The 23,867-nt window shown below is 51.6% G+C and overlaps 1 protein-coding gene across 1 annotated transcript in view; it reads right to left on the bottom strand.

Annotated features, from left to right (window-relative positions):
• The window catches only part of LOC144732108 (uncharacterized), a 365,998-nt gene that overhangs the window by 308,992 nt on the left and 33,139 nt on the right, over positions 1 to 23,867 (bottom strand). Inside the window, exons 2-3 of the mRNA XM_078613382.1 lie at positions 21,206 to 22,506; positions 20,365 to 20,618 (exon numbers count right to left, since the gene is read on the bottom strand). Of these exons, the coding sequence (XP_078469508.1) occupies positions 20,365 to 20,618; positions 21,206 to 22,409 (1,458 nt within the window). The 5' untranslated portion in view covers positions 22,410 to 22,506. The remainder of the gene's footprint in view (positions 1 to 20,364; positions 20,619 to 21,205; positions 22,507 to 23,867) is intronic.

The following is a 23,867-nucleotide window of genomic DNA, read 5'->3' as shown; positions in this document are numbered from 1 at the left end:
GCGCTTGTCCTTGGGATAGGCTCGCCCCCGCCATAGGAATGTGGAATTTCTACCACTGGCTCTGTAAGGGCTGTCAACAGATGAGCGCCGATGCCTCAATGCTCTTTTTAGAACAAAACCACTTAGATTAATTTAATCATAATTTTAAAACAGATTGTCGTTGCTCATTTTACTTTTCTTAAATAATTAAAGTTGTAAATATATATCTAAAATAAAAAATGCCATCAGTGCTTTGCCAAAAAAAGTTTTCTGAAGCAATTATCAGAATGACAATTGCACGTCATCATTTTTCCGGCGAGTGGAATTTCTAATTGCTCCTTGCGTAACGGACAGCAAAGCGCGCTTTGCAAAGCAATCTCAGATTTGTAATGCGGCTTACGCGAAGGGCGAACTGAAAGTGAAGAACTCTCAATTTCCCTTCGTTGACGCGAGAAGAACAGCGAGGGGAAGAGCGAGGGCGAAGAAAGAGACGGGATAAAAAAAACGCAAAACGCGATCAAAGCCGACATCGCAATAATCCTCGTCACCGCATCACGCCGTCGTGAGCACGGATATCGCGCCAGCGCTCGTCGCGATGCTTTAGGCAATGAGCCGTGGGCAACCCAACTTCCAAACTCGCTGCACACAACAAAGCGCTTGCCAAAAATGAACCACGATACCTCGCTGATCTCGCGAATTTCTCTCGTCGTGCTCGCAACAGCGGCTTTTGTCTAGCCATCGAACAAAGACGGTCGCTGCATCGCGCGTGGCTTTCAGATGCGCTCCTGTGGCCGTCGGGAACGCTCTTCCTTCCGATATTAGGAAGCCACTGGATCTGTGCATGTTTCAATCTAGATTGACAACTCATTTCAAAAAAACTGCTTTGTGCGTTTAATTTGTTGTCCTTTCCCCGCACCTCCAATTAGCTTTATAGCTCACGGCGCAAAAGAAGTTCCACCTTCATGCAGACAGCTGACACACGGGGGGGGGGGGAGGACCCACCGACCAACTCCCTTGGGCCTCTGTCGCAGGCTTCACCATTGGGTCTACCGGCAGTGGTCGCCAACCCGCCACTCCCGAGCCGCGTGCGGCTCTTTAAGGACCGCTTCGTGACGTCGTTTATTGAAGGATCATTTCGTGTGTTCACATGCTTTGTGCGGCTCTCGAAATAGTGTTTTTTTTTTTACAATTATTTTGGTTGCCAACCTGCTTGGCCTAGGGGGGAAGATCTGGTCTCCTCTTGTCCAGCTTCCCTTCTCCGTGCATCTGCCAGCCATCTCAGGGATTTCTTTACCTTGCCTCTACTTTGCACTCCTATCGTTGCTTTTGTATCGTTTTGCTTTGGTAGCTTTGTGACCCGCCCCTTACTGGACATCTGTTACAAAGAGCTTTCATGAGCTCATCCTATTCCTCCGGTCGAAATAAATATTGTGACATGTTCATCCCGTTCCCTCCCCCTGCCCGTTGTTGTTGTTGCTGTTTTGATTCCCCGTTGTTTCCCAGACCGCAGCAATACTGCAAACTCTGGGCCTCATGCTTGCTTTGTGCCGAGTGCCTAAACGTCGCGCGGGTCTCCGGTTCCGCGCCTTTCTGCATTTTCTGTCGGTAAATATCAATGAAATAAATAAACAGAGGGAAAAAAAAACGCATAAGCCGAGACACTTTCTCCCGGAGTACAGACGGCTCTCGGATTCCTAAGGGCATCAGCGCTGCCCCTCACTCCCGCTAAAGGATTATCGATTTTATGCGGACCCTCTCCGACCGCCCACTCCATCTGCTGCCACCTTTGCACGGCCACGAGCTCACCGCACTGCGCCGCGGTGGCGAAATGTCAACTCCCTCACCTGGCATGCAGGAGGTCGCGGATTCGATCCCGACCCTGAAGCCTGCTGTATATTTGGAGTTTGCGGTGTCTCTCTCGCCCGGGGTTTAGTGGATTGTTTCTCCGGGTCCTCCGGTTTTTCCCCTTCACATTTAAATCAACCAGATGATGCACATTGGCAGCGTTCAATGTACATCTACTTTGTGGATATAATTAAAGGAATAACGTTTTTTTGGGGGTTAGATCGCCTGGTGAAGCTGGTTGTAATCCCCAGCGAAACGTCGTACTCAAATTATAAACATCAGTTTACTCTCCAACACACCGGTGTGCTGAAGTAGTAATAATTGGCACGTTAGTTTACGTGACGAAATGTTAACTACCTCGCCCGGTATGCAGGAGCTCGTGGGTTTGATCCCAACCCTGGCACCTGTGTATTTGTAGTTTGCATATTCTCCCCGTGGTCACATTGATTTTTCTCCGCGTCCTCTGCTTTCTACCTCCACATTTAGAATCAACACCCGTTTAGAGTATTTGGCTGCTGTACGCGATAAGCCACTTTCGTTGGGCTATCATTTGTGGCCAGGTCGCTTCTCAATAAGAACTATGTAGCTCAGTGGGGGCCTTACCTGGTAAACATATATTTTGTAAAAGACAGTTTAGACTACGATCCAGGCCAGACGCAGGCACGCGCATCCCCCAGCGCCCGCGATCGCACACACACACACACACACACCTCCTCTTTGGCGCTCTCAACCCCGTAGAGTGCGTCCGTCACAGCCGTGCGACCACGGGGGTGGGTGGGCGACTTTTGTCTCGCGCGTCGCATTTCCAGGGGCGCCGACACACGTACCCACGCGCTCGCGACTTGCCGCTGCATCACGCGCGAGCGCAAAAGTAAAAACCCACGCCGCAACGTCGACGGACGGGGTCCACGTGGTAAATTAGGAGTGGGGAGGGGGTGCTGGTGGGGGGGGGGGGGAGCACGGGGTGGGGGGGGGGTGGGGCGAAATCCGAGTATTTAATTATACCTTTTCGCGATAGATTACTAAATGATTAATTGCTAATCATGCAGCCCGTTCATTAATACTGGGAGAAAAGGCTTGTTGCAGGCCCGACTCTCTGCTATTGCTTGTTGCCTTCCCATTAATAACAATTAGCCCTCCGCAAGCAGCCTTGGCGCAATTGCGGGCGCGCGTTAGCATTCTGCACGGACAGGAACGGCTCGAAGGCGATCCACACCGCCCCCCCCCCCCCAGCAAGGTCCCAATGGCAGCTGAATAGGTCAGCACCTAATCGGCGGCACAGCTCTCCCGCAACCGCCACGTGTTTGCGGGGTCCGTGCCGCGTGCTGTTCGGCACGATGTCCGACGTTTCGCTCCGCGTGCTGGGAGCTTCTTCGGGAGCTGAATCGAGCAGCTGGCGTTCTCCCGCTGCATTGTACAGCGTTGCCGGCTGCTGCTGTTCATGCTGGTGCTTTGCCGGTTCTTGGCGCCGATTGGCTCGGCTCTGTGGCGTAGCTGTTACACCGGTGAGCGGCAGAGCTCAATCGCGAAGACTCCACGCAACGGGATGGGCGGTTCGTCTGCCGGATTACCGCGACCTCCGCCGATCCGATGTCTGACCACCGACTTCCCGCCGGAGGGAAACCCAATACATCAGGAATCGCCAGCGACCAAATCACCTGGAGGGTGCCCCATCCTGTCAGACCTCAGAAGCTAAGCAGGATTGAGCCTGGATAGTGCTTGCATGGGACGCGCAACAAGCGTACAACACACCGGTGTTATTGGGCATTGTAGACGGTAGAGGGCAGTGCAGGCAATGCGGTGTTAGTTGTGGACTCCCCTCCCCCCGAGCACCGCCAGCGTGCGCTGACCAGTGCGGTGAAGTATGGTCACGTAGCCCACCGTGACCCGCGTGCGTGGCCCAGCAGTGGATTCACAAACGGGCACGGGGTGTTCGTCCGCACGGAGGCATGGAACGAGACGGCCGCTGAAAATATAACACAGCCGCCAGCGGACGTCGCGGTGGCCAGGAGATGTTAACTACCTCGCCTGGTATACGGGAGATCGTGGGTTCGATCCCGACCCTGACGCCTGCTGTATATTTGGAGTTTGCGTGTCTCTCTCCACGCGTTTAGAGTGTTTGGCTGCGAAACATTTCCATGTGATGAGCCGCCAAGTTGAGCTGTCATTTGTGGCCAGGCCGCTTCTCAAAAAGAGCTGAATAGTTCGGTGGGCCTTACCTGGTAAAATAAAAAAAGTTTAGTTGAGTTTGAAACAGGTATTGTGGGTGTATGGCTTCCGTGGAAGTGAGGTTTCACAAGATGGCAGTATAGCAATGGGTGTGGTCCACAGATAGATTTGGTCCATTCACTGCATTGAGGCTGTGTGCAGCTTTGAGTCTCATACCCTCACACGCTAGAGGTTTCGACAGTCCACGACAGCAGGGGTGGGGGGCGGTGAGTGGCTGTATAGTTGTCAGCATACTGCGCTAAGAATCGGGCAGACTCGGCGTTAATCCCAGTTGAACGCGAACATCAGTGGCGAGTGACCCTATGAAAGCTGGCCCGGCACACGAGGGAGTGGGTGGGTTAGCCAGCACCACTCCCGGTCACCTTTGTCTCCCAAGTGTCGATGTTTAAACATCGCACCGAATACTCATTTGAGGCTGAGTCGACCTAGGGGAAGCGCAGAACCGGTGCAGATATTCGTCACTGGTGGCCGGGTTCGTAGCACAGTGTGCTATAACGTCGTGATTTATTATTTTATTTTGTTTCTATTAATTATATTTCTTACCTACGTGACTTTACCGAAACAACCTAAGAGTATGAATCCTTGCAGTCACGAAAGCTTCAAATCTAGAATTAATTCCCTCTACGGGGAGGAATTCCACCTATCTGTTAGAGTTTTTAACAGACAACGAGACAAGAAGTCACTTGATACAGTAAATCTAGCTGTGACGGTCCCACCTGATGACGGAGACTTGCGTTGCCTCCGAAACGTCGTGATTTATTATTTTATTTTGTTTCTATTCATTTTATTTTTTACCTACGTGACTTTACCGAAAAAACCTAAGAATATGTGCTATCCCCCCCCCCCCACACTACAGCTCCCCACACAAACACGTGCATGACAGGTTGTCTCCAGATACACTGGTCTCATTTACAAAGGCACTGGCCTAACATCATCATGCAGGACCCCCTCCTGGAACGATTGTTGAGACCCAGGGAAGGTTCCCCTGGGTATACGAATGCCAATAATGGCGAGGATAAAAGTGGCGCTTGGCACGGAGTTGTGACAAGTGCACGATTGGGGAGGCCAAACGGAGAGAGCACTGGCCGTGATTGCGGCCAAAGAAGACAGTTGCTAACAAAATTTCGCCCGGGCAGTCCAATAGAATATTCTTTAAAAAGCAAGACCGTTGGGTGCTGGCACATTTCAGCAGGTGAAGAATTAAACTTTCTAATTTTGGAATTCACTGCCAATTTTTCCCAACGGGCACGGAGCAGCGGAAGACCCCCCCCCCCCCGATGGCTCTCGGGTCGCACTGGCAACTAACGCTCATTTGCAAACACGTGTACCAACAACGCGTGTACCGGCGTACGTACTGACGAGTGTACCGACGAGTGTACCGCTGCGCCCTCAGCGGTGGGCGTACCAACCGCGCCACAAATAACACATCTGCCAAGTCTCTCCGACAGCCACTCTTAGTATTCCACACCATGGCTTCCCACGACGGAGCATCAACGGCATATTGTGCACGTGCGGCATGCGAGCGTGCGAGCGTGCGAGAGTGTGTGTGTGTAGAGAGTGTGTGTGTGTGTAGAGCAGTAGTGTCGTGATTAACGCGCCTCGCTACGAACCTGGCCACCTGAGTTCGATTCCCGCTCATGACCAACAATCGAATATCGGAGCCGGTCCTGAGCCTTCCTGAGGTCGACTCAGCCTCAAATGAGTACTTGGTGCGGTGGGAGAACATCGCCACTGGGGAGACAAAGGGGGCCGGGCGTGGTGCCGGCCACCCACTCCCTCGTGTTCCGTTCCGGCCTTGATAGGTGCTCACTAACAGCACTTGCCCCAACAGTCTGTTCCAGGGTCATAACAGAAATTGTACAGCGGAGCAGTGGTGCGGTCGTTTACCACGGAAATCCGCACACAAACTTTAATTCCCATCCGCAGCAAACACCAGGAGCGAGTGCAGTCACGGGTCTTAAGTCGGTCCAACCTGAAATGAATAACTGACATGGTGTGAAAACATCAGCACTGGTGGCCAGGCCGCGTGCAGCATTTGCCTGCCACAACAGCCCGCATGGCTTCACAGGGGAAGGCTACATTTGTTCAAGGGGGTGGTGAGCTCCAGTGCCGCATTATCCCTACAACACGTGTAGTAGCTACAACACGTGTAGTAGTAGCTACAACACGTGTAGTAGTAGCTACAACACGTGTAGTAGTAGCTACAACACGTGTAGTAGTAGCTACAACACGTGTAGTAGTAGCTACAACACGTGTAGTAGTAGCTACAACACGTGTAGTAGTAGCTACAACACGTGTAGTAGTAGCTACAACACGTGTAGTAGTAGCTACAACACGTGTAGTAGTAGCTACAACACGTGTAGTAGTAGCTACAACACGTGTAGTAGTAGCTACAACACGTGTAGTAGTAGCTACAACACGTGTAGTAGTAGCTACAACACGTGTAGTAGTAGCTACAACACGTGTAGTAGTAGCTACACCACGTGTAGTAGTAGCTACAACACGTGTAGTAGTAGCTACAACACGTGTAGTAGTAGCTACAACACGTGTAGTAGTAGCTACAACACGTGTAGTAGTAGCTACAACACGTGTAGTAGTAGCTACAACACGTGTAGTAGTAGCTACAACACGTGTAGTAGTAGCTACAACACGTGTAGTAGCTACAACACGTGTAGTAGTAGCTACAACACGTGTAGTAGTAGCTACAACACGTGTAGTAGTAGCTACAACACGTGTAGTAGCTGCTACACGTGTAGTAGCTACAACACGTGTAGTAGCTACAACACGTGTAGTAGCTACAACACGTGTAGTAGCTACAACACGTGTAGTAGCTACAACACGTGTAGTAGCTACAACACGTGTAGTAGCTACAACACGTGTAGTAGCTACAACACGTGTAGTAGCTACACCACGTGTAGTAGCTACACCACGTGTAGTAGCTACACCACGTGTAGTAGCTACAACACGTGTAGTAGTAGCTACAACACGTGTAGTAGTAGCTACAACACGTGTAGTAGTAGCTACAACACGTGTAGTAGTAGCTACAACACGTGTAGTAGTAGCTACAACACGTGTAGTAGCTGCTACACGTGTAGTAGCTACAACACGTGTAGTAGCTACAACACGTGGTGTAGCTACAACACGTGTAGTAGCTACAACACGTGTAGTAGCTACAACACGTGTAGTAGCTACAACACGTGTAGTAGCTACACCACGTGTAGTAGCTACACCACGTGTAGTAGCTACACCACGTGTAGTAGCTACACCACGTGTAGTAGTAGCTACAACACGTGTAGTAGTAGCTACAACACGTGTAGTAGTAGCTACAACACGTGTAGTAGTAGCTACAACACGTGTAGTAGTAGCTACAACACGTGTAGTAGTAGCTACAACACGTGTAGTAGTAGCTACAACACGTGTAGTAGTAGCTACAACACGTGTAGTAGTAGCTACAACACGTGTAGTAGTAGCTACACCACGTGTAGTAGTAGCTACACCACGTGTAGTAGTAGCTACAACACGTGTAGTAGTAGCTACAACACGTGTAGTAGTAGCTACAACACGTGTAGTAGTAGCTACAACACGTGTAGTAGTAGCTACAACACGTGTAGTAGTAGCTACAACACGTGTAGTAGTAGCTACAACACGTGTAGTAGTAGCTACAACACGTGTAGTAGTAGCTACAACACGTGTAGTAGTAGCTACAACACGTGTAGTAGCTACAACACGTGTAGTAGTAGCTACAACACGTGTAGTAGTAGCTACAACACGTGTAGTAGCTGCTACACGTGTAGTAGCTACAACACGTGTAGTAGCTACAACACGTGTAGTAGCTACAACACGTGTAGTAGCTACAACACGTGTAGTAGCTACAACACGTGTAGTAGCTACAACACGTGTAGTAGCTACAACACGTGTAGTAGCTACAACACGTGTAGTAGCTACACCACGTGTAGTAGCTACACCACGTGTAGTAGCTACACCACGTGTAGTAGCTACAACACGTGTAGTAGTAGCTACAACACGTGTAGTAGTAGCTACAACACGTGTAGTAGTAGCTACAACACGTGTAGTAGTAGCTACAACACGTGTAGTAGTAGCTACAACACGTGTAGTAGTAGCTACAACACGTGTAGTAGCTGCTACACGTGTAGTAGCTACAACACGTGTAGTAGCTACAACACGTGGTGTAGCTACAACACGTGTAGTAGCTACAACACGTGTAGTAGCTACAACACGTGTAGTAGCTACAACACGTGTAGTAGCTACACCACGTGTAGTAGCTACACCACGTGTAGTAGCTACACCACGTGTAGTAGCTACAACACGTGTAGTAGTAGCTACAACACGTGTAGTAGTAGCTACAACACGTGTAGTAGTAGCTACAACACGTGTAGTAGTAGCTACAACACGTGTAGTAGTAGCTACAACACGTGTAGTAGTAGCTACACGTGTAGTAGTAGCTACACGTGTAGTAGTAGCTACACGTGTAGTAGTAGCTACACGTGTAGTAGTAGCTACACGTGTAGTAGTAGCTACACGTGTAGTAGCTACTGCTACACGTGTAGTAGCTACACGTGTAGTAGCTACACGTGTAGTAGCTACACGTGTAGTAGCTACACGTGTAGTAGCTACACGTGTAGTAGCTACACGTGTAGTAGCTACACGTGTAGTAGCTACACGTGTAGTAGCTACACGTGTAGTAGCTACACGTGTAGTAGCTACACGTGTAGTAGCTACACGTGTAGTAGCTACACGTGTAGTAGCTACACGTGTAGTAGCTACACGTGTAGTAGCTACACGTGTAGTAGCTACACGTGTAGTAGCTACACGTGTAGTAGCTACACGTGTAGTAGCTACACGTGTAGTAGCTACACGTGTAGTAGCTACACGTGTAGTAGCTACACGTGTAGTAGCTACACGTGTAGTAGCTACACGTGTAGTAGCTACACGTGTAGTAGCTACACGTGTAGTAGCTACACGTGTAGTAGCTGCGGGCCCCGCACTTTCAAGGGCCCACGCTAAATGCTTTCAAGCTATCAATTCCGGTTCAGCGATTCCGCACTTGTTCTATTACCATAGTACTATACCGCCTTCGACTTTTATGAACGACTGGGTGTTTAAGGTTAGCGATTTGTTGTATTATCAAGCTGTATAGCAAATGAAAAAATACAATTACTCTACTATGCAAGTAAAAAATGTGTTTTAATATTTACGTGTTTTTATTTTATTTAGGGCCCCTTTATAACATATGCTACAGGCCCTGCACTAGCTTAATCCGGCACTGGCAAGCTCGTCATCTTTGCACTCGAAAACAACCCCGACAAACATCGGTTCGATTTCCCAGGCCATGAAGATGTCGGTGTTGGTTTCTAACCGTTGTCCGGACTTCCCCTTGGATGAAGCAAGCCGACACTTAGCACCTGATGTGGTGACCTTCGGCACCGAACAACGGTTTGCCCTCCACCCATTCGTGTGGCACGCTGGTCTCAATTGGTGCTCGCTAACAGCACTTGCCCCAAAAGTCTGCGAAGGCTACTGGGGGGTGGGGGGGGGGGAATCTTCGTCTTTTACCACCCACAGCACTCTCCCCGACAGCCCACGCGACAGGGGGTGGGGTGGACCCAAACTTCTTGGACGCTCCGAGCCACGTACCAAGATGCTCGCATGGCACAAAAGGATCACAACAAGAGCCACGTGGAGTCGGTCAATAAGGGGGGGCGAGGGGGGGGAGTCACACGGCCCAGGTCGCTCGCGCCGATTGGCCGTGAAGTTTTTCGGATTAAGAAATCCGCGGGAGCGCCCAAACACCAGCCCCCCCACCCACCACCACCTACTGCCAGAGGCGAGTGGCCGGCGCTCTTCTCCCGCCGCTCTCGACGATTTCTCCGGGATCAATCGAAGACATGTGGAGGATTTCGATTTAAAGCTTTCGTGACTGCAGGGATTCATCTTCTTGGTTCTTTCGGTAAAGTCACTGTCTCCCCGACAGACCTGGTCTTAACCTGAGGACGGCTGCTTGCGTTGTAGCCGAAACGTCGTGAGAATTATTTTATTATGTTTTATTTTTATTATTTTATTATTTCCCTTCTACGTGACTTTACCGAAAGAACCAAGAAGACACGTGGAGGAGTTAAACATCGGCGGGGGCCCTCTTATCGAGCCGCACTTGAGCTGCCCCGGGCACGGTGCCCGTGAGTCGTGGCTCGGGCCACCCCTTGGCGATGCTAAACGGGGAGGATTTTCATCTTGATGGTTGTGCTGAGCACACTGAAACCCCCGCCCCACGCACACAATGGACCGAAGAAGCCTATGGGCACATCTTTGATGTCAAGTTGTTGTTGTTTAATAATGCATTTTGCACGGTGGATAATTATCAGTACGGTGCTTGGTGTTTTTTTTTTAAGGTGATGTCAGCTCACGGCGTAGATCTCTTAATGAATACAAAAGCTGTGAATGTTTAATGAAATAAACAAAAGTGAACCGAGCAATGGAAGGAGACGAGTGAAACTTTGTGACACCGCTCGCATTACAGCTGTTGCTGCATTAGCAGCGCAGCCAGGCGAAACAGCGTGTGCGGGGAAAAAACAAAACCATTAGCAGTTTAAACCTTTCCAAGATCACGGTGTCAAACGATAAATTAACGAGCGCAAAATGTTAATTTGAGAAACGGTGGAGGGGGGGGGTGAAGGCTCCGATGGTAATCAGGCTGCTGCCATGACGCGGTCGGTTTTACTGTCGGGTGCGTGCACTTAGCCTGCCATCTGCTGGTGCAGAACCGCATCACAATCTGTATTTACACTGGACTCCTCCACTTACGAACATTCGACTTACGAACTTTGAGAAATACGAACAAACCTGCCCCTATGCCCAGTCGCTTGTTCAGACCGAGCTTCGTAGGTTCAACCGCCGCGCAATAGATGGTGGTGGTGGCATCTGCATCTGCAGAACGTGAAGAACTAGTGGCATCTACATCTGCAGAACGTGAGGAACCAGTGGCATCTACATCTGTGGAACGTAAAGAATCGTTGGCATCTACATCTGCCGAACGTGAAGAACCGGTGGCATCTACATCTGCAGAACGTGAAGAACCAGTGGCATCTACATCTGCAGAACATGAAGAACCAGTGGCATCTACATCTGCAGAACATGAAGAACCAGTGGCATCTACATCTGCAGAACGTGAAGAACCAGTGGCATCTACATCTGCAGAACATGAAGAACCAGTGGCATCTACATCCGCAGAACGTGAAGAACTAGTGGCATCTACATCTGCAGAACGTAAAAAACCAGTGGCATCTACATCTGCAGAACGTGAAGAACCAGTGGCATCTATATCTACAGAACGTGAAGAACCGTTGGCATCTACATCTGCAGAACGTGAAGAACCAGTGGCATTAACATCTGCAGAACGTGAAGAACCAGTGGCATCTACATCTGTGGAACGTAAAGAACCGTTGGCATCTACATCTGCGGAACGTGAAGAACCAGTGGCATCTACATCTGCAGAACGTGAAGAACCAGTGGCATCTACATCTGCAGAACATGAAGAACCAGTGGCATCTACATCCGCAGAACGTGAAGAACCAGTGGCATCTACATCTACAGAACGTGAAGAACCAGTGGCATCTACATCTGCAGAACATGAAGAACCAGTGGCATCTACATCCGCAGAACGTGAAGAACCAGTGGCATCTACATCTGCAGAACGTGAAGAACCAGTGGCATCTACATCTGCAGAACGTGAATAACCGGTGGAATCTATATCTGCAGAACGTGAGGAACCAGTGGCATCTCCATCTGCAGAACGTGAAGAACCGGTGGAATCTACATCTGCAGAACGTGAAGAACCAGTGGCATCTACATCTGCAGAACATGAAGAACCAGTGGCATCTACATCTGCAGAACGTAAAAAACCAGTGGCATCTACATCTACAGAACGTGAAGAACCGTCGGCATCTACATCTGTAGAACATTAAGATCCGGTGGCATCTAAATCTGCAGAACTTGAAGAATCGGTGGCATCTACATCTGCAGAACGAGAAGAACCAGTGGCATCTACATCTGCAGAACGTGAAGAACCAGTGGCATCTACATCTGCAGAACATGAAGAACCAGTGACATCTACATCCGCAGAACGTGAAGAACCAGTGGCATCTACATCTGCAGAACGTGAAGAACCAGTGGCATCTACATCTGCAGAACGTGAAGAACCAGTGGTATCTGCATCTGCAGAACGTGAAGAACCAGTGGCATCTACATCTGCAGAACGTGAAGAACCAGTGGCATCTACATCTGCAGAACGTGAAGAACCAGTGGCATCTACATCTGCAGAACATGAAGAACCAGTGACATCTACATCCGCAGAACGTGAAGAACCAGTGGCATCTACATCTGCAGAACGTGAAGAACCAGTGGCATCTACATCTGTAGATCGTGAAGATTCGGTGGCATCTAAATCTGCAGAACGAGAAGAACCAGTGGCATCTACATCTGCAGAAAGTAAAAAACCAGTGGCATCTACATCTACAGAACGTGAAGAACCGTTGGCATCTACATCTGTAGAACGTTAAGATCCGGTGGCATCTAAATCTGCAGAACTTGAAGAATCGGTGGCATCTACATCTGCAGAATGAGAAGAACCGGTGGCATCTACATCTGCAGAATGTGAAGAACCAGTGGCATCTACATCTGCAGAACGTGAAGAACCAGTGGCATCTACATCTGCAGAACGTGAAGATCCGGTGGCATCTACATCTGCAGAACGTGAAGAACCAGTGGCATCTACATCTGTAGAACGTGAAGAACCGGTGGCATCTACATCTGCAGAACGAGAAGAACCGGTGGCATCTACATCTGTAGAATGTCAAGAACCAGTGGCATCTACATCTGCAGAACGTGAAGAACCAGTGGCATCTACATCTGCAGAACGTGAAGAACCGGTGGCATCTACATCTGTAGAACGTGAAGATTCGGTGGCATCTAAATCTGCAGAACTTGAAGAACCAGTGGCATCTACATCTGCAGAACGAGAAGAACCGGTGGCATCTACATCTGCAGAACATGAAGAACCAGTGGCATCTCCATCTGCAGAACGTGAAGAACCGGTGGAATCTACATCTGCAGAACGTGAAGAACCAGTGGCATCTACATCTGCAGAACATGAAGAACCAGTGGCATCTACATCTGCAGAACGTAAAAAACCAGTGGCATCTACATCTACAGAACGTGAAGAACCGTCGGCATCTACATCTGCAGAACATTAAGATCCGGTGGCATCTAAATCTGCAGAACTTGAAGAATCGGTGGCATCTACATCTGCAGAACGAGAAGAACCAGTGGCATCTACATCTGCAGAACGTGAAGAACCAGTGGCATCTACATCTGCAGAACATGAAGAACCAGTGACATCTACATCCGCAGAACGTGAAGAACCAGTGGCATCTACATCTGCAGAACGTGAAGATTCGGTGGCATCTAAATCTGCAGAACTTGAAGAACCGGTGGCATCTACATCTGCAGAACGAGAAGAACCGGTGGCATCTACATCTGCAGAACATGAAGAACCAGTGGCATCTACATCTGCAGAAAGTAAAAAACCAGTGGCATCTACATCTACAGAACGTGAAGAACCGTTGGCATCTACATCTGTAGAACGTTAAGATCCGGTGGCATCTAAATCTGCAGAACTTGAAGAATCGGTGGCATCTACATCTGCAGAATGAGAAGAACCGGTGGCATCTACATCTGCAGAATGTGAAGAACCAGTGGCATCTACATCTGCAGAACGTGAAGAACCAGTGGCATCTACATCTGCAGAACGTGAAGATCCGGTGGCATCTACATCTGTAGAACGTGAAGAACCGGTGGCATCTACATCTGCAGAACGAGAAGAACCGGTGGCATCTACATCTGTAGAATGTCAAGAACCAGTGGCATCTACATCTGCAGAACGTGAAGAACCAGTGGCATCTACATCTGCAGAACGTGAAGAACCGGTGGCATCTACATCTGCAGAACATGAAGAACCAGTGGCATCTACATCTGCAGAACGTGAAGAACTGGTGGCATCTAAAGCTGCAGAACTTTAAGAACTGGTGGCATCTACATCTGCAGAACGTGAAGAACCGGTGGCATCTACATCTACGAGAGATTATACAACTTTTAAAGCCATTCCCCGTGTTGAGTGTACATGCCGTACAACGTGTTTGTAATCGACTTACGAACAGACCTCTGGAACCTAACTTGTTCGTAAGTAGAGGAGTCTCTGTATTCCTGGAAAAATCTGATGAGCTATGAAAGTTATTTTTTCACAGAGGCGGGTCAGCAAGTTGGTTGGGCTCACGATTGACTGGCCGATTGATTGAAGGCACGAATAAAATAACGGTGCGGTCAGGTAATCTGAATTGATCATTGCAGCAAAGCCCCTGCGTGTTGGAACCGAAAAAAAGCCAACGTTCGGTACATTTGATAGCCGCGCTTTTCTTACGGCACAAGGCAATCACGAAGGCCGCAACGTTTCACAGACGAATGTAGTCTGCTAGCAAGGGGGCAACGTTGCCAAAAGTGGTTTGACCAAAGTAGCTAATGCTGTACGGTATTCCCTCGCAATTCACGAACTTGTTATCTGCGAATAACGTCTGGAACTCTACACGACTGCATTGAGAGAGAGATAAAGTGACGAGATAAAGGTAGGTTAATATATAATCTTCTAATACTTATTAACCAATTTTATTATTTTTGTGTTATGATCATCTGCATGTATTTAACAGCTTGTTTATGTTTTTATTTGAGGTAATTAATTTAAAATTAAAGATTTCATAGGCCAATATTATCAGCGGAATGTTCTATTCACGAGCCACTCCCGGAACGTATCCCTCGCGAATAACGAGCAAATACTCGACGCGGATACGGTAAAAAAATTGGTAAAATTAGCACGACGACTCCGCAACTCACGTGGCCGGCTCTTTTTTTTTTTAACGATGTCGTTGGATCTTTAACGTCCCCGCGGTGAGGCAGACACGGCGCGGATCTTACGGCTATAATACACCCCGGAGCGTCAACCAGGGCGGCAACGGGGGCCCTCACTGCTAAGCTCTGAAACAAAAACGATTAATTATTTAAGGGCCCTTTATACATTTGAATAATAATAATACAAACTCTATTACGGATAATTATTAAAGGAACAATGTGAAATTGCACAGTGTGTCCACCAGGGGGCGATAGTGCATTGGTTAAAGAATTTGTTTCAAAAATTGCCAGCTACGGTGGTAACACTTCGCGCACAACAATTACTGTAGGGTAAGTCCTCGTTGAACGCGTGTTCACACAACGCGTTTTCGCTAAAACGTGCTCTCATGTGCACACTACGCGGCACGCCTTTTTATAACGGGTCATTTATTTTCCCAGAATTGTATTCCGGGTACACTATCGGCGATGCGTCTTTAGACAAAGAATGCATTTGCAAAAATATGCACAAGACACATTCACAGACTTGAAAAGCCCTTCAAGTAGCCGTGGCAGTGAAACTGAGATGTCTTAATACTCACAGCTAGGATTTGGCCCAATTAAGTGCAAATACAGTTTTTAGATGTATTTGCCGCAGTTATTCGTGACTCTGGCTGAAACCATAAACCTGGTTTGAATACTGAAGGCTGAAATCCGGTCTCCAATAAAGAATCTCAGTGCTGTGACCTCAAAGCTGCCCAACCACATCAATCCAACAGAGCCGTGAAGACCCATTCATACAAGCCATTCAACCCTATCAGTTAAAAAAAAAACATCACTCAAACCTAAAAACTGTGATCAGCAATCGCTGAACTCTAACTCACCACAAACCAATCCATCTTCAGCTCTACAGCCTTCGGTGCCCAAAGGACAGAAGGGCCCCAAAGGAAAGGGGCCCAGGCACTGGGCCAAAAAGGCAGAGAAATCGGACAGAAGAACCCCCATTTAATTCCTTGCACCAGGACAACACTAAACTAAAACGCAATTTGTTTTATTTTACTGGGTAAGGCCCACTGAGCTATACAGCTCTTTTTCAGAAGCGACCTGACCACAAACGATAGCTCAACGAAGTGGCTTATCACGTGGAAATGTTACAGCAGCCAAATACTCTAAACGCACGTTTCTAAATGTGGAGGGAATAACGGAGGACTCGGAGAAAACTCCACGCGACCACGGGGACAGAGACACCGCAAACTCCAAATAGACAGCAGGCGTAAGGGTCGGGAATAAAACCCACGACCTCCCGTACACCAAGCGAGGTAGTTAACATCTCCTAGCCACCAAGGTTTCCTGCGCCGTGCCCGTAATTTCGCTCCATTGGCAGTCGCCGGCCGTGCGTTCGCTCCCCGGAGTTGATGGTTTAAGCCTCGGGAGCCCACTTGAGCGTCCAGACTCCCTGCCGGCCGTACGCAGCTCCGGCGGGCCACGGTCAATACATCCAGCGCCGGCTAAGTGCTGAGAGTGGTGGTGGCGAAACACGCAGGGCCGGTTATGAATAATAAATTAAACCGCAATTTTTTTTTCAGCATCGCGAAGTTTCTCCGGACGTACGTTGAAATTCTTTCGCACCGAGGTGCAAAACCAGGCAGCCGTCAGTGGTGAGTGCGCCACCCATGTTTTCACTGGCACATCCGAGCCGCGCCACCGCGGGGGTGTGCGAGCGGGTGAGTGACTGGGGATCTGACAATGTATACCGACGCAATCTGGCCCAAAAGAAACGTATTATGAAACAAAAATACTTCTCAGCAAACGTCGTGAAATTAAAACGAAAGTTACTCTGCATTGCCTATCCGCTGCTGGATGAAGGCGCTGCCCCAGTCCCGCGTTGCTTGATGCAGGTCAGTGCGGCCGGGTTAAGGAGGGAGCCCAGGACCAGTCCGAGGACCTGATGTTAACTGTGGCTGGGAATAGACCTCACGGTGCCAGATTCACAGCGCAGCGTGCACTATCCCCCGGTTCACCATGCCCCTGTTCACCACCGCAAGTAGTTCGTTTATTCAGATAGGCCTCGCTAAAAATCTCAAGTTCCCCTTTCGGCAAGAATTCTGCATGATTAGGGCGTTTTAGCAAAAAATCCTTTGCACGTGTGTTTTTGCATTTGGGAAGAAACTGGGAGGGGGGGGAGGGACTTGGGGAGAAAAACTCCAAGACGCTCGTTAGGGGGTACAAGACTCACAGACTCCGCACAGATGGGTTCCAGAAACCCACTTGCCATACTGCCATCTCCCGGCCACCTCGCAGGTCAGTTGCTTTGGGAGTTTCACAAACGGAGCGTTACCTCCGAACCACTGGGCTACCTGCATCACCCACATTGAGTGTAATTTCCACGAACGCCGGGCTTTAAGATCACCACTGGCTCTTCTCGCACATCCTTAATTCTTGTTTGTAGAGGTCGCCGGTTAATACTGAATTCTTATCACACAGGTTCTCTGTGAGAACGATGGCTCTGCTTGCAATTTTAGAAAACCTGGCCAAATCATGGTATATATAGACAGAGGCAAAGATCCCTCGCATAGCCTTAACAGACTGTATGGGCAAGTGCTGTTAGTGAGCACCTATGAAGGCCGGAATGGCACACGAGGGAGTGGGTGGCCAGCACCACGCCCGGCCGCCTTTGTCTCCCCAGTGGCGATGTCTACACACCGCACGAGGTACTCATTTGAGGCCGAGTCGACCTAGGGGAGGCCCGGGACTCATTTAGATAATCGTCACTGCTGTTGGCCGTGAGCGGGAATCGAACCCGTGCGGCCAGATTTGTAGTGCGGAGCTAACTGCTACACCACCACTCCCCACGTATACACAAGCACTCACTCGACTGCAGTGACGCTCACGGTCCACCCTAAACCGCATCCACTGCAGAAACGGTGGCAGATGCGGATACCTGATGAACAAATGAAAGATTAAAAACTCTCCAGTAGTAGTGGTGCGACTGTGGTCAAACAGAGTCCGTACAACGTGTAACGGACGCAATGCGAAGGAGACACATCACGGCGATGATGATACACAACTCCGCTGGCTCCTGACGCGGTTATCCGACTTAACCATCTGAATGCCAAATTGTAGCTGCTGCTCCGGCATCTACATCAGCAGGAGGCGAGGACAACGTGACGAGCCCTCGTGCCCGTGGCGTGGGGCCCCCCGTGACCCCAATGACTCCCAAACAGCGCGCGGTCCAATGTAGGTGGAGCCCTTATTATTACCTGAACTTGTCCACCCCAAGAGCAGCCCCCCCCTCCCCCACGCGCCACCCACGGGAAGACTTCACAGACGCACCCCCACAACACCCGGGAGGCCAGGCCCTGCACCTCATCTGCTGAACATCAAACCCCTCCTTGCTCCCTGAAGGGTGAGGAATTGAGGTCATTGCGAATAGCATGGATGGAGGGCAATGAATTACAAGGGAAGGTGGAATGTGGTGGTGGTGATGGAGGTTGATGGGAGGTAGTAGTGGTGGTGGTGTATGGGGGGGGGGGCGGTAGTGTAGCTGTGTATGGGGTAGTGTAGGTGGGGAGCGGTAGTGTAGCGGTCAGCGCGCTGCGTTACAAACCCGGCGACCCGGGTTCGATTCCCGCTCATGGCCAACACCGGTGACGATTATCCGAACCGGCACTGGGCCTCCTCTGGGTCGACTCAGCCTTAAATGAGTACCTGGTGTGGTGTGTAAACATCGCTACTGAGGAGACAAAGGCGGTCGGGCGTGGTGGTGGCCCGCCCACCCCCTCGTGTACCGTTCTGGCCTTCATAGGTGCTCGCTAACAGTCTGTTAAGGCTGTCCAGGGAGGGGGGCGGGAGGGGGGCGGGAGGGGGGCGGAAGGGGGGCGGAAGGGGGGCGGGAGGGGGGCGGGAGGCGGGAGGGAGGGGGGCGGGAGGGGGGCGGGAGGGGGGCGGGAGGCGGGAGGGAGGGGGGCGGGAGGGGGGCGGGGTGGGGGAGGGGAGAGAGGGACCGTCTTCTTAGTTTGTATAAAGGGGGAGGCATAGGGGGTGGACAATAGCAAAGAGAAACGAAATGAAAATGTCGCGCAGGAGACGGTTGAACTGGGATTGGGGAAGGCTGTGGGGCAGCCGATTGATAGTATCGAGCAGTGGCACTTAGCGGGCCTTGAGCGGGGCCACGTGTAAGTTAATTAGTCGTGACCCCCCGCGTTTAATTACTCTGCGGGCGGCGACAAACTGCGGGCTCAGCGGTTTGTCTTCGGCGGGCCACTTTGCAAACAAAAATTGTAGTCGAGACAAAGAAATTCCCCAAGGTCGTTACTCCGTCACACCGTTTTCCGTGCGCCTTTTCAGCCCCGGGCAACATGTGCTCAATAAATGATTGAAACAAATGTGTTTGGTAAGCGCTGCCTGGTCCACCTCCGAAAAAAATAAATAAATCTGATACGCTTGCTCATTATTAAATTTACTCTCGTGTAATGTTACCTTAAAGGCATGAAGATGAATGGAATGCATTGCCAGAAAATAATAGGCACACCGGTATTATGCTAACTTTCAAGTTGCATTTATTAACAATTTACATTTGAACCGTAAGTTATTCACTGCAGAGTACAGGCCGTAGCAGTGGGGAATGGGAGCATAGCGGTTAGGGATCTGCGCTATGATTAGCGCTCACGATCAATAAGTCACAAGCGAATCGTTTAACACCGGTCCTGAACCTCCTCGCCCGAGGTCGATTCCACCTTACCCGGGCGGAATCGACCTGTCACGAACAATTACTCTCACGTGCCGAGCGGGTGAGAAAGTGCTGCCCTCTACCGTGTGGACCCAGAGGTAGCTCTGTGACATCCACCTACGTGGCACATTCTCCGGCACGAATGGCCGCATGCACTTTCTGTTCGGCGGGTTGGCAGCGCATCCGTAACACACTCGTGCCTCTTGAGTAAAATAGAAAAAAAAACAACGCAAAGAACGATAACTAGCTCACAAAAAAACTGCCGCACTCTCCCGACGCGTTTGCTTGTTGTACCACTCGTTGTTTGGCGTCACTCTCGACGTTTGGCTGCAAGCAGCGCGGTGTGAACACTTGAGAACCTCGCAGTCAGGAGGCCCTGGCTTCGATTCATGACTCGGGGTCGCCCATTCTGTGTGCAGTTTGTACGCCCTCAGGCTGTCTTGCATGGGTTTCCTCCGCCTTCTCCGGTTTATCGGTCCCACGGCGAAAAGAAAAAGCGTGGCCGACACATCTCAATGCCGACAAACTACCTGCCAATTGCTTCAACCGGAATTACGCGCAACAAAGATCGCCCCCTCCTGGGAGGGAGAGGGGGGGGGGGGAAATCATTGAATCCAGCCGTACAGCAGCCTTACCGGACTGTTCCTGTCCACGGAAGCGCCACTCCCGTCCGTCTCCCTCCTCCCTATCGGCTCTTCCCCGTCTCCTGCCGGAGCGGCGTCGCTCCGATCCACCGGGTCGTCCGCGTCACCGGCGTTGCCGTCGTCGCCGTCACCGCCGCCGTCGTCGCTGCCTGCCGAGCCGGTGACCTCGGCGGGGTCGGGAACCATGTCGTGGCAAACGGCGCCATGGGCCGCGTGGGCTCCGTGGAGCGGAGCGATCGTCTCGCCTGCAGCCGGGCACGCAGCAGAAGGCGCAGTGAGACTCGCGGTAGATTAAAGGCGCGCGCGCGGTGCGCGGTCGGGGCCGCGTGCGTACGTGTATACGTTTGTGCGCACGTCTAATTTCTTTCGCACAACATACGTAGCCAACTGAGCTAGTCGGAGGTGCGGGGGGCAACGTAGCACTCATTTCACACGGATCGCCTCGCGAGGGAATTCGCGCTGCCTCTCAACATTAATTTGTGACGATTTACAACTCTGCTTGAAAACCGTCAATGCATTACCTTTGTTCGTCCGTCCATCCATCAATGTCCGTAACATGGGGTCACAATAACTATCGTAAAGATGCGCTTTCAGATGCGCTTCCGCGGCCGTTTGGAAGACTCATCCTTTCGATATTCGGAAGTCACTGGGAGTTATGCACTTTAAATGTTTTTGAGAACTCCTTTTTGTGTTTCGTTCGTTGTCCTTCCCCCACGTCTCCGATTAGCAGGGTTAGCTACGTACGGTGCAGAAGAAGTTCAACATACAATACATACAACTTAAAGCAGTATATGCATATTTGCACATATGCACGTTATACGCGAGCACTCACTCGACTCGCTGTCCTGCAGTGACGCAGTTTCGCTCCTGTCGACCTCCTCGGGGGGGCTCTCCGAGTCCACCTGCACTCCCCCATCGGCAACAGCGACGTCGTCCGGACCCCCGCCTGGACCTCCCCCGTGCGACTCCACGCGAGCGCCGATCCCGGCTCCCGGAGCCCCGCCGGATTTCGGGCTCGCCGGCTTCGCGGCAAGTGGGCCTCCTCGCCCGGCAGCGGCCCTGCCGTTGGAGCCGGGCGCGGCGAAACCGGGCAACCTCGGCTTCTTCAGCGCCGACGACGGGATGAAGCTCGCGACGGTCGGCGCCTCGTCCGCGTCCGCCGGCGAGCTCCTCGCGGGGCCCCTGAGCGGGCCGGGCGGTCGCGCAGCGCCGGCGCCCCTGGGCCTCGTCCGGCCGGCTTGCGTGAGGTTCGGCTGCGAAGCGTTGTTCGGCCGGCCGAAGCGGTAGCGCGAGGCCGCGCCGCCGTGCCCCGGCTGCGCCTGCAGCGCCTTGGACATGGACTTGGACCGCTGGAGCTGACCGGCGAGGAGCGGGAGCTGCCCCGCGCCGACCGACGCGGACGCCGCGGGCGCCGCGAGCGCGTGCGAGAAGCTCTGCGCCCGCGTGAGCGCCGTCTCGGGCGGGAAGCCGTCGTCGCCCAGGCTGCTCGAGCTGCCGGCCTCCGACTTGAGGCTCTCGGTTCGACTCCGGTACTCGCCGGGGTCGCCCGCGCCGCGCCGCTCGCAGTCGCTGCTGGAGCGCGCTCGGAGCCGGTCCTCCGACGCCTCCCGCAAATCCTCCACGACCGACCTCACCGGGGGGGCCCTCGTCGTCCGCGCCGGCCCGGCGAAGCCGAACGCCTGCCGGGCGACCCGCGGCTTTGACGGGGAGCGGGCGGGCGGCGGCCGGGCGGCGCCGCGATCGTCCGACCCGGGGCCTCCGTTGGCGGCGTCCGCGTCGGGAGCCGCTCGCGGTGCCGGCTCGGCCTCTCTCCGCTCCGATTCGCCGGCAGCGGCAATGCCGGCCGCCGGCCTCCTCGCGACGTCGTTCTTCTTGCCGCGGAAGCCGAAGGTGGAGGCGAGCGAGGGCCTCGACCTCTTCTCGTCTCCGTCATCGCCGGCGGCGGCGGCGGCGTCGTCAGGTCCTCGGGACTTGGCGGCGCCTCCGTAGCCGAACTTGGGAAGCCTCGACACGAGCGAGGGTTTGTCGCGGCTCATGGTCCGAGCGGAATCAATTTAGGCGCCGCGTAAGCTCGGGGTCGACGGGCGCGGGTCTGCCATCGCTGCGTTGTGTCGCGTCTTCGGCAGCAGGAGCCTGCGCGACAGTGGGCAAAGAGGCGTGCCGTGGAACGTTCGCTGTTTAATAGACACAGATTAAGTTTAACGAGCGGGTTTCGAGATTTTAGCAACGTGAAATTCGCTAATGGAGTGGTGATTAAGAGCTGAACATTTGTAGTACACAACAGCGACGCACACACACACATTAAACGTACCGTACCGCAGGTGCAGGTGCACGCAAGCGCTAACGCAGCAAGCGCCGGTGAAGTTAGGCGAATTAACCTGGCCTGAGCCACCCCTAGGTTGACTCAGCCTGAAATGAGTGCAACATAAGTACTGAGAGATCAAAGAGGTCACGGCGTGACGCTGGCAACGCCACCCCCTTGTGTGGCACGCCAACCTTAATAGCCACTTAAAGCACTTGCTTTAAAAGTCTGTAACACTCGGATAAAATATATATATTTTTTTATACTACATAGGAAGCCAGAGAACATGAAATCCTAGGCTGTCAGCCAGGGTCTTATGTTTCCGGGTCAGAGACTTTGGAGAGAGAAAAACAAAAATCGGAGGAAAAAGCCCCATTATCTTCTCACAATGATCGGTGTCATCCAACGAATCCTCTGGGCACAGCGGCTCAACAATCCGGAATCTCTGCGTTGGCGACGGTGCACGAGCACAGCGTGACATTTTTTTCGCTTTCCTTTTTAAACCGACTCGCTCGTCAACAACAACGGTGGCCCGACAGAAAATAACACGACGTAGGCGACGTTTCGATTGCGCGTTCTTCGCTCTCGAATTGTTCCCCGCTCAAATGAGCGCCGAGGCGGTGATCGCCTCCCAAGCTACCGCCACGAGTGGTGGAAATTCCACGTTCGCCAAATAACGACAACAACAAAAGACGGCCTTGGGGAAAAAGAGAAGAAAAAACCCAACAACGACGACGTTTGCTTCGATAATCACAGTCGATAATGGTCGGATCATTGCGCAGTCCCCAAAAGCACCCCGAGGGAGCTTAAAGAAAAACGACTTCGTTGGCTGGAGAAAGTGCGCGCGGGGCTTGACAACCGCAATTAACGACGTCGTAATTACATTTTTAGGCAAAGTGTGGCGTGAGCGTACAGGCCCGCGGGAGAAGAGTCGGAAAGGCTCAGTTCCATGCACGCCTCAAATCAGCGTGGGTACGGGCGCCCCACCCCCCCCCCCACCATTAGGGCGAGCTCCCTCATTATTTGTCGCACAAATAGTCCATGGCTTTTAAAAAAGTGTCGTACTCCGCGCTCCCGGGGAGATTGTCAGCTGTGAGAGAAACGGGTCCTCTTTCTAAGACGGAACGTAATAAAGGGGATGAAAATAAATGCACGCGACCCGCCCACACGCACGCACGCGCAGGGCAAAGAT

The sequence above is a fragment of the Lampetra planeri genome, chromosome 41, assembly GCF_965212315.1.
Source record: "Lampetra planeri chromosome 41, kcLamPlan1.2.h2, whole genome shotgun sequence".
Lineage (NCBI taxonomy): Eukaryota > Metazoa > Chordata > Hyperoartia > Petromyzontiformes > Petromyzontidae > Lampetra > Lampetra planeri.
This window is presented reverse-complemented; position numbering and strand designations above follow the sequence as displayed.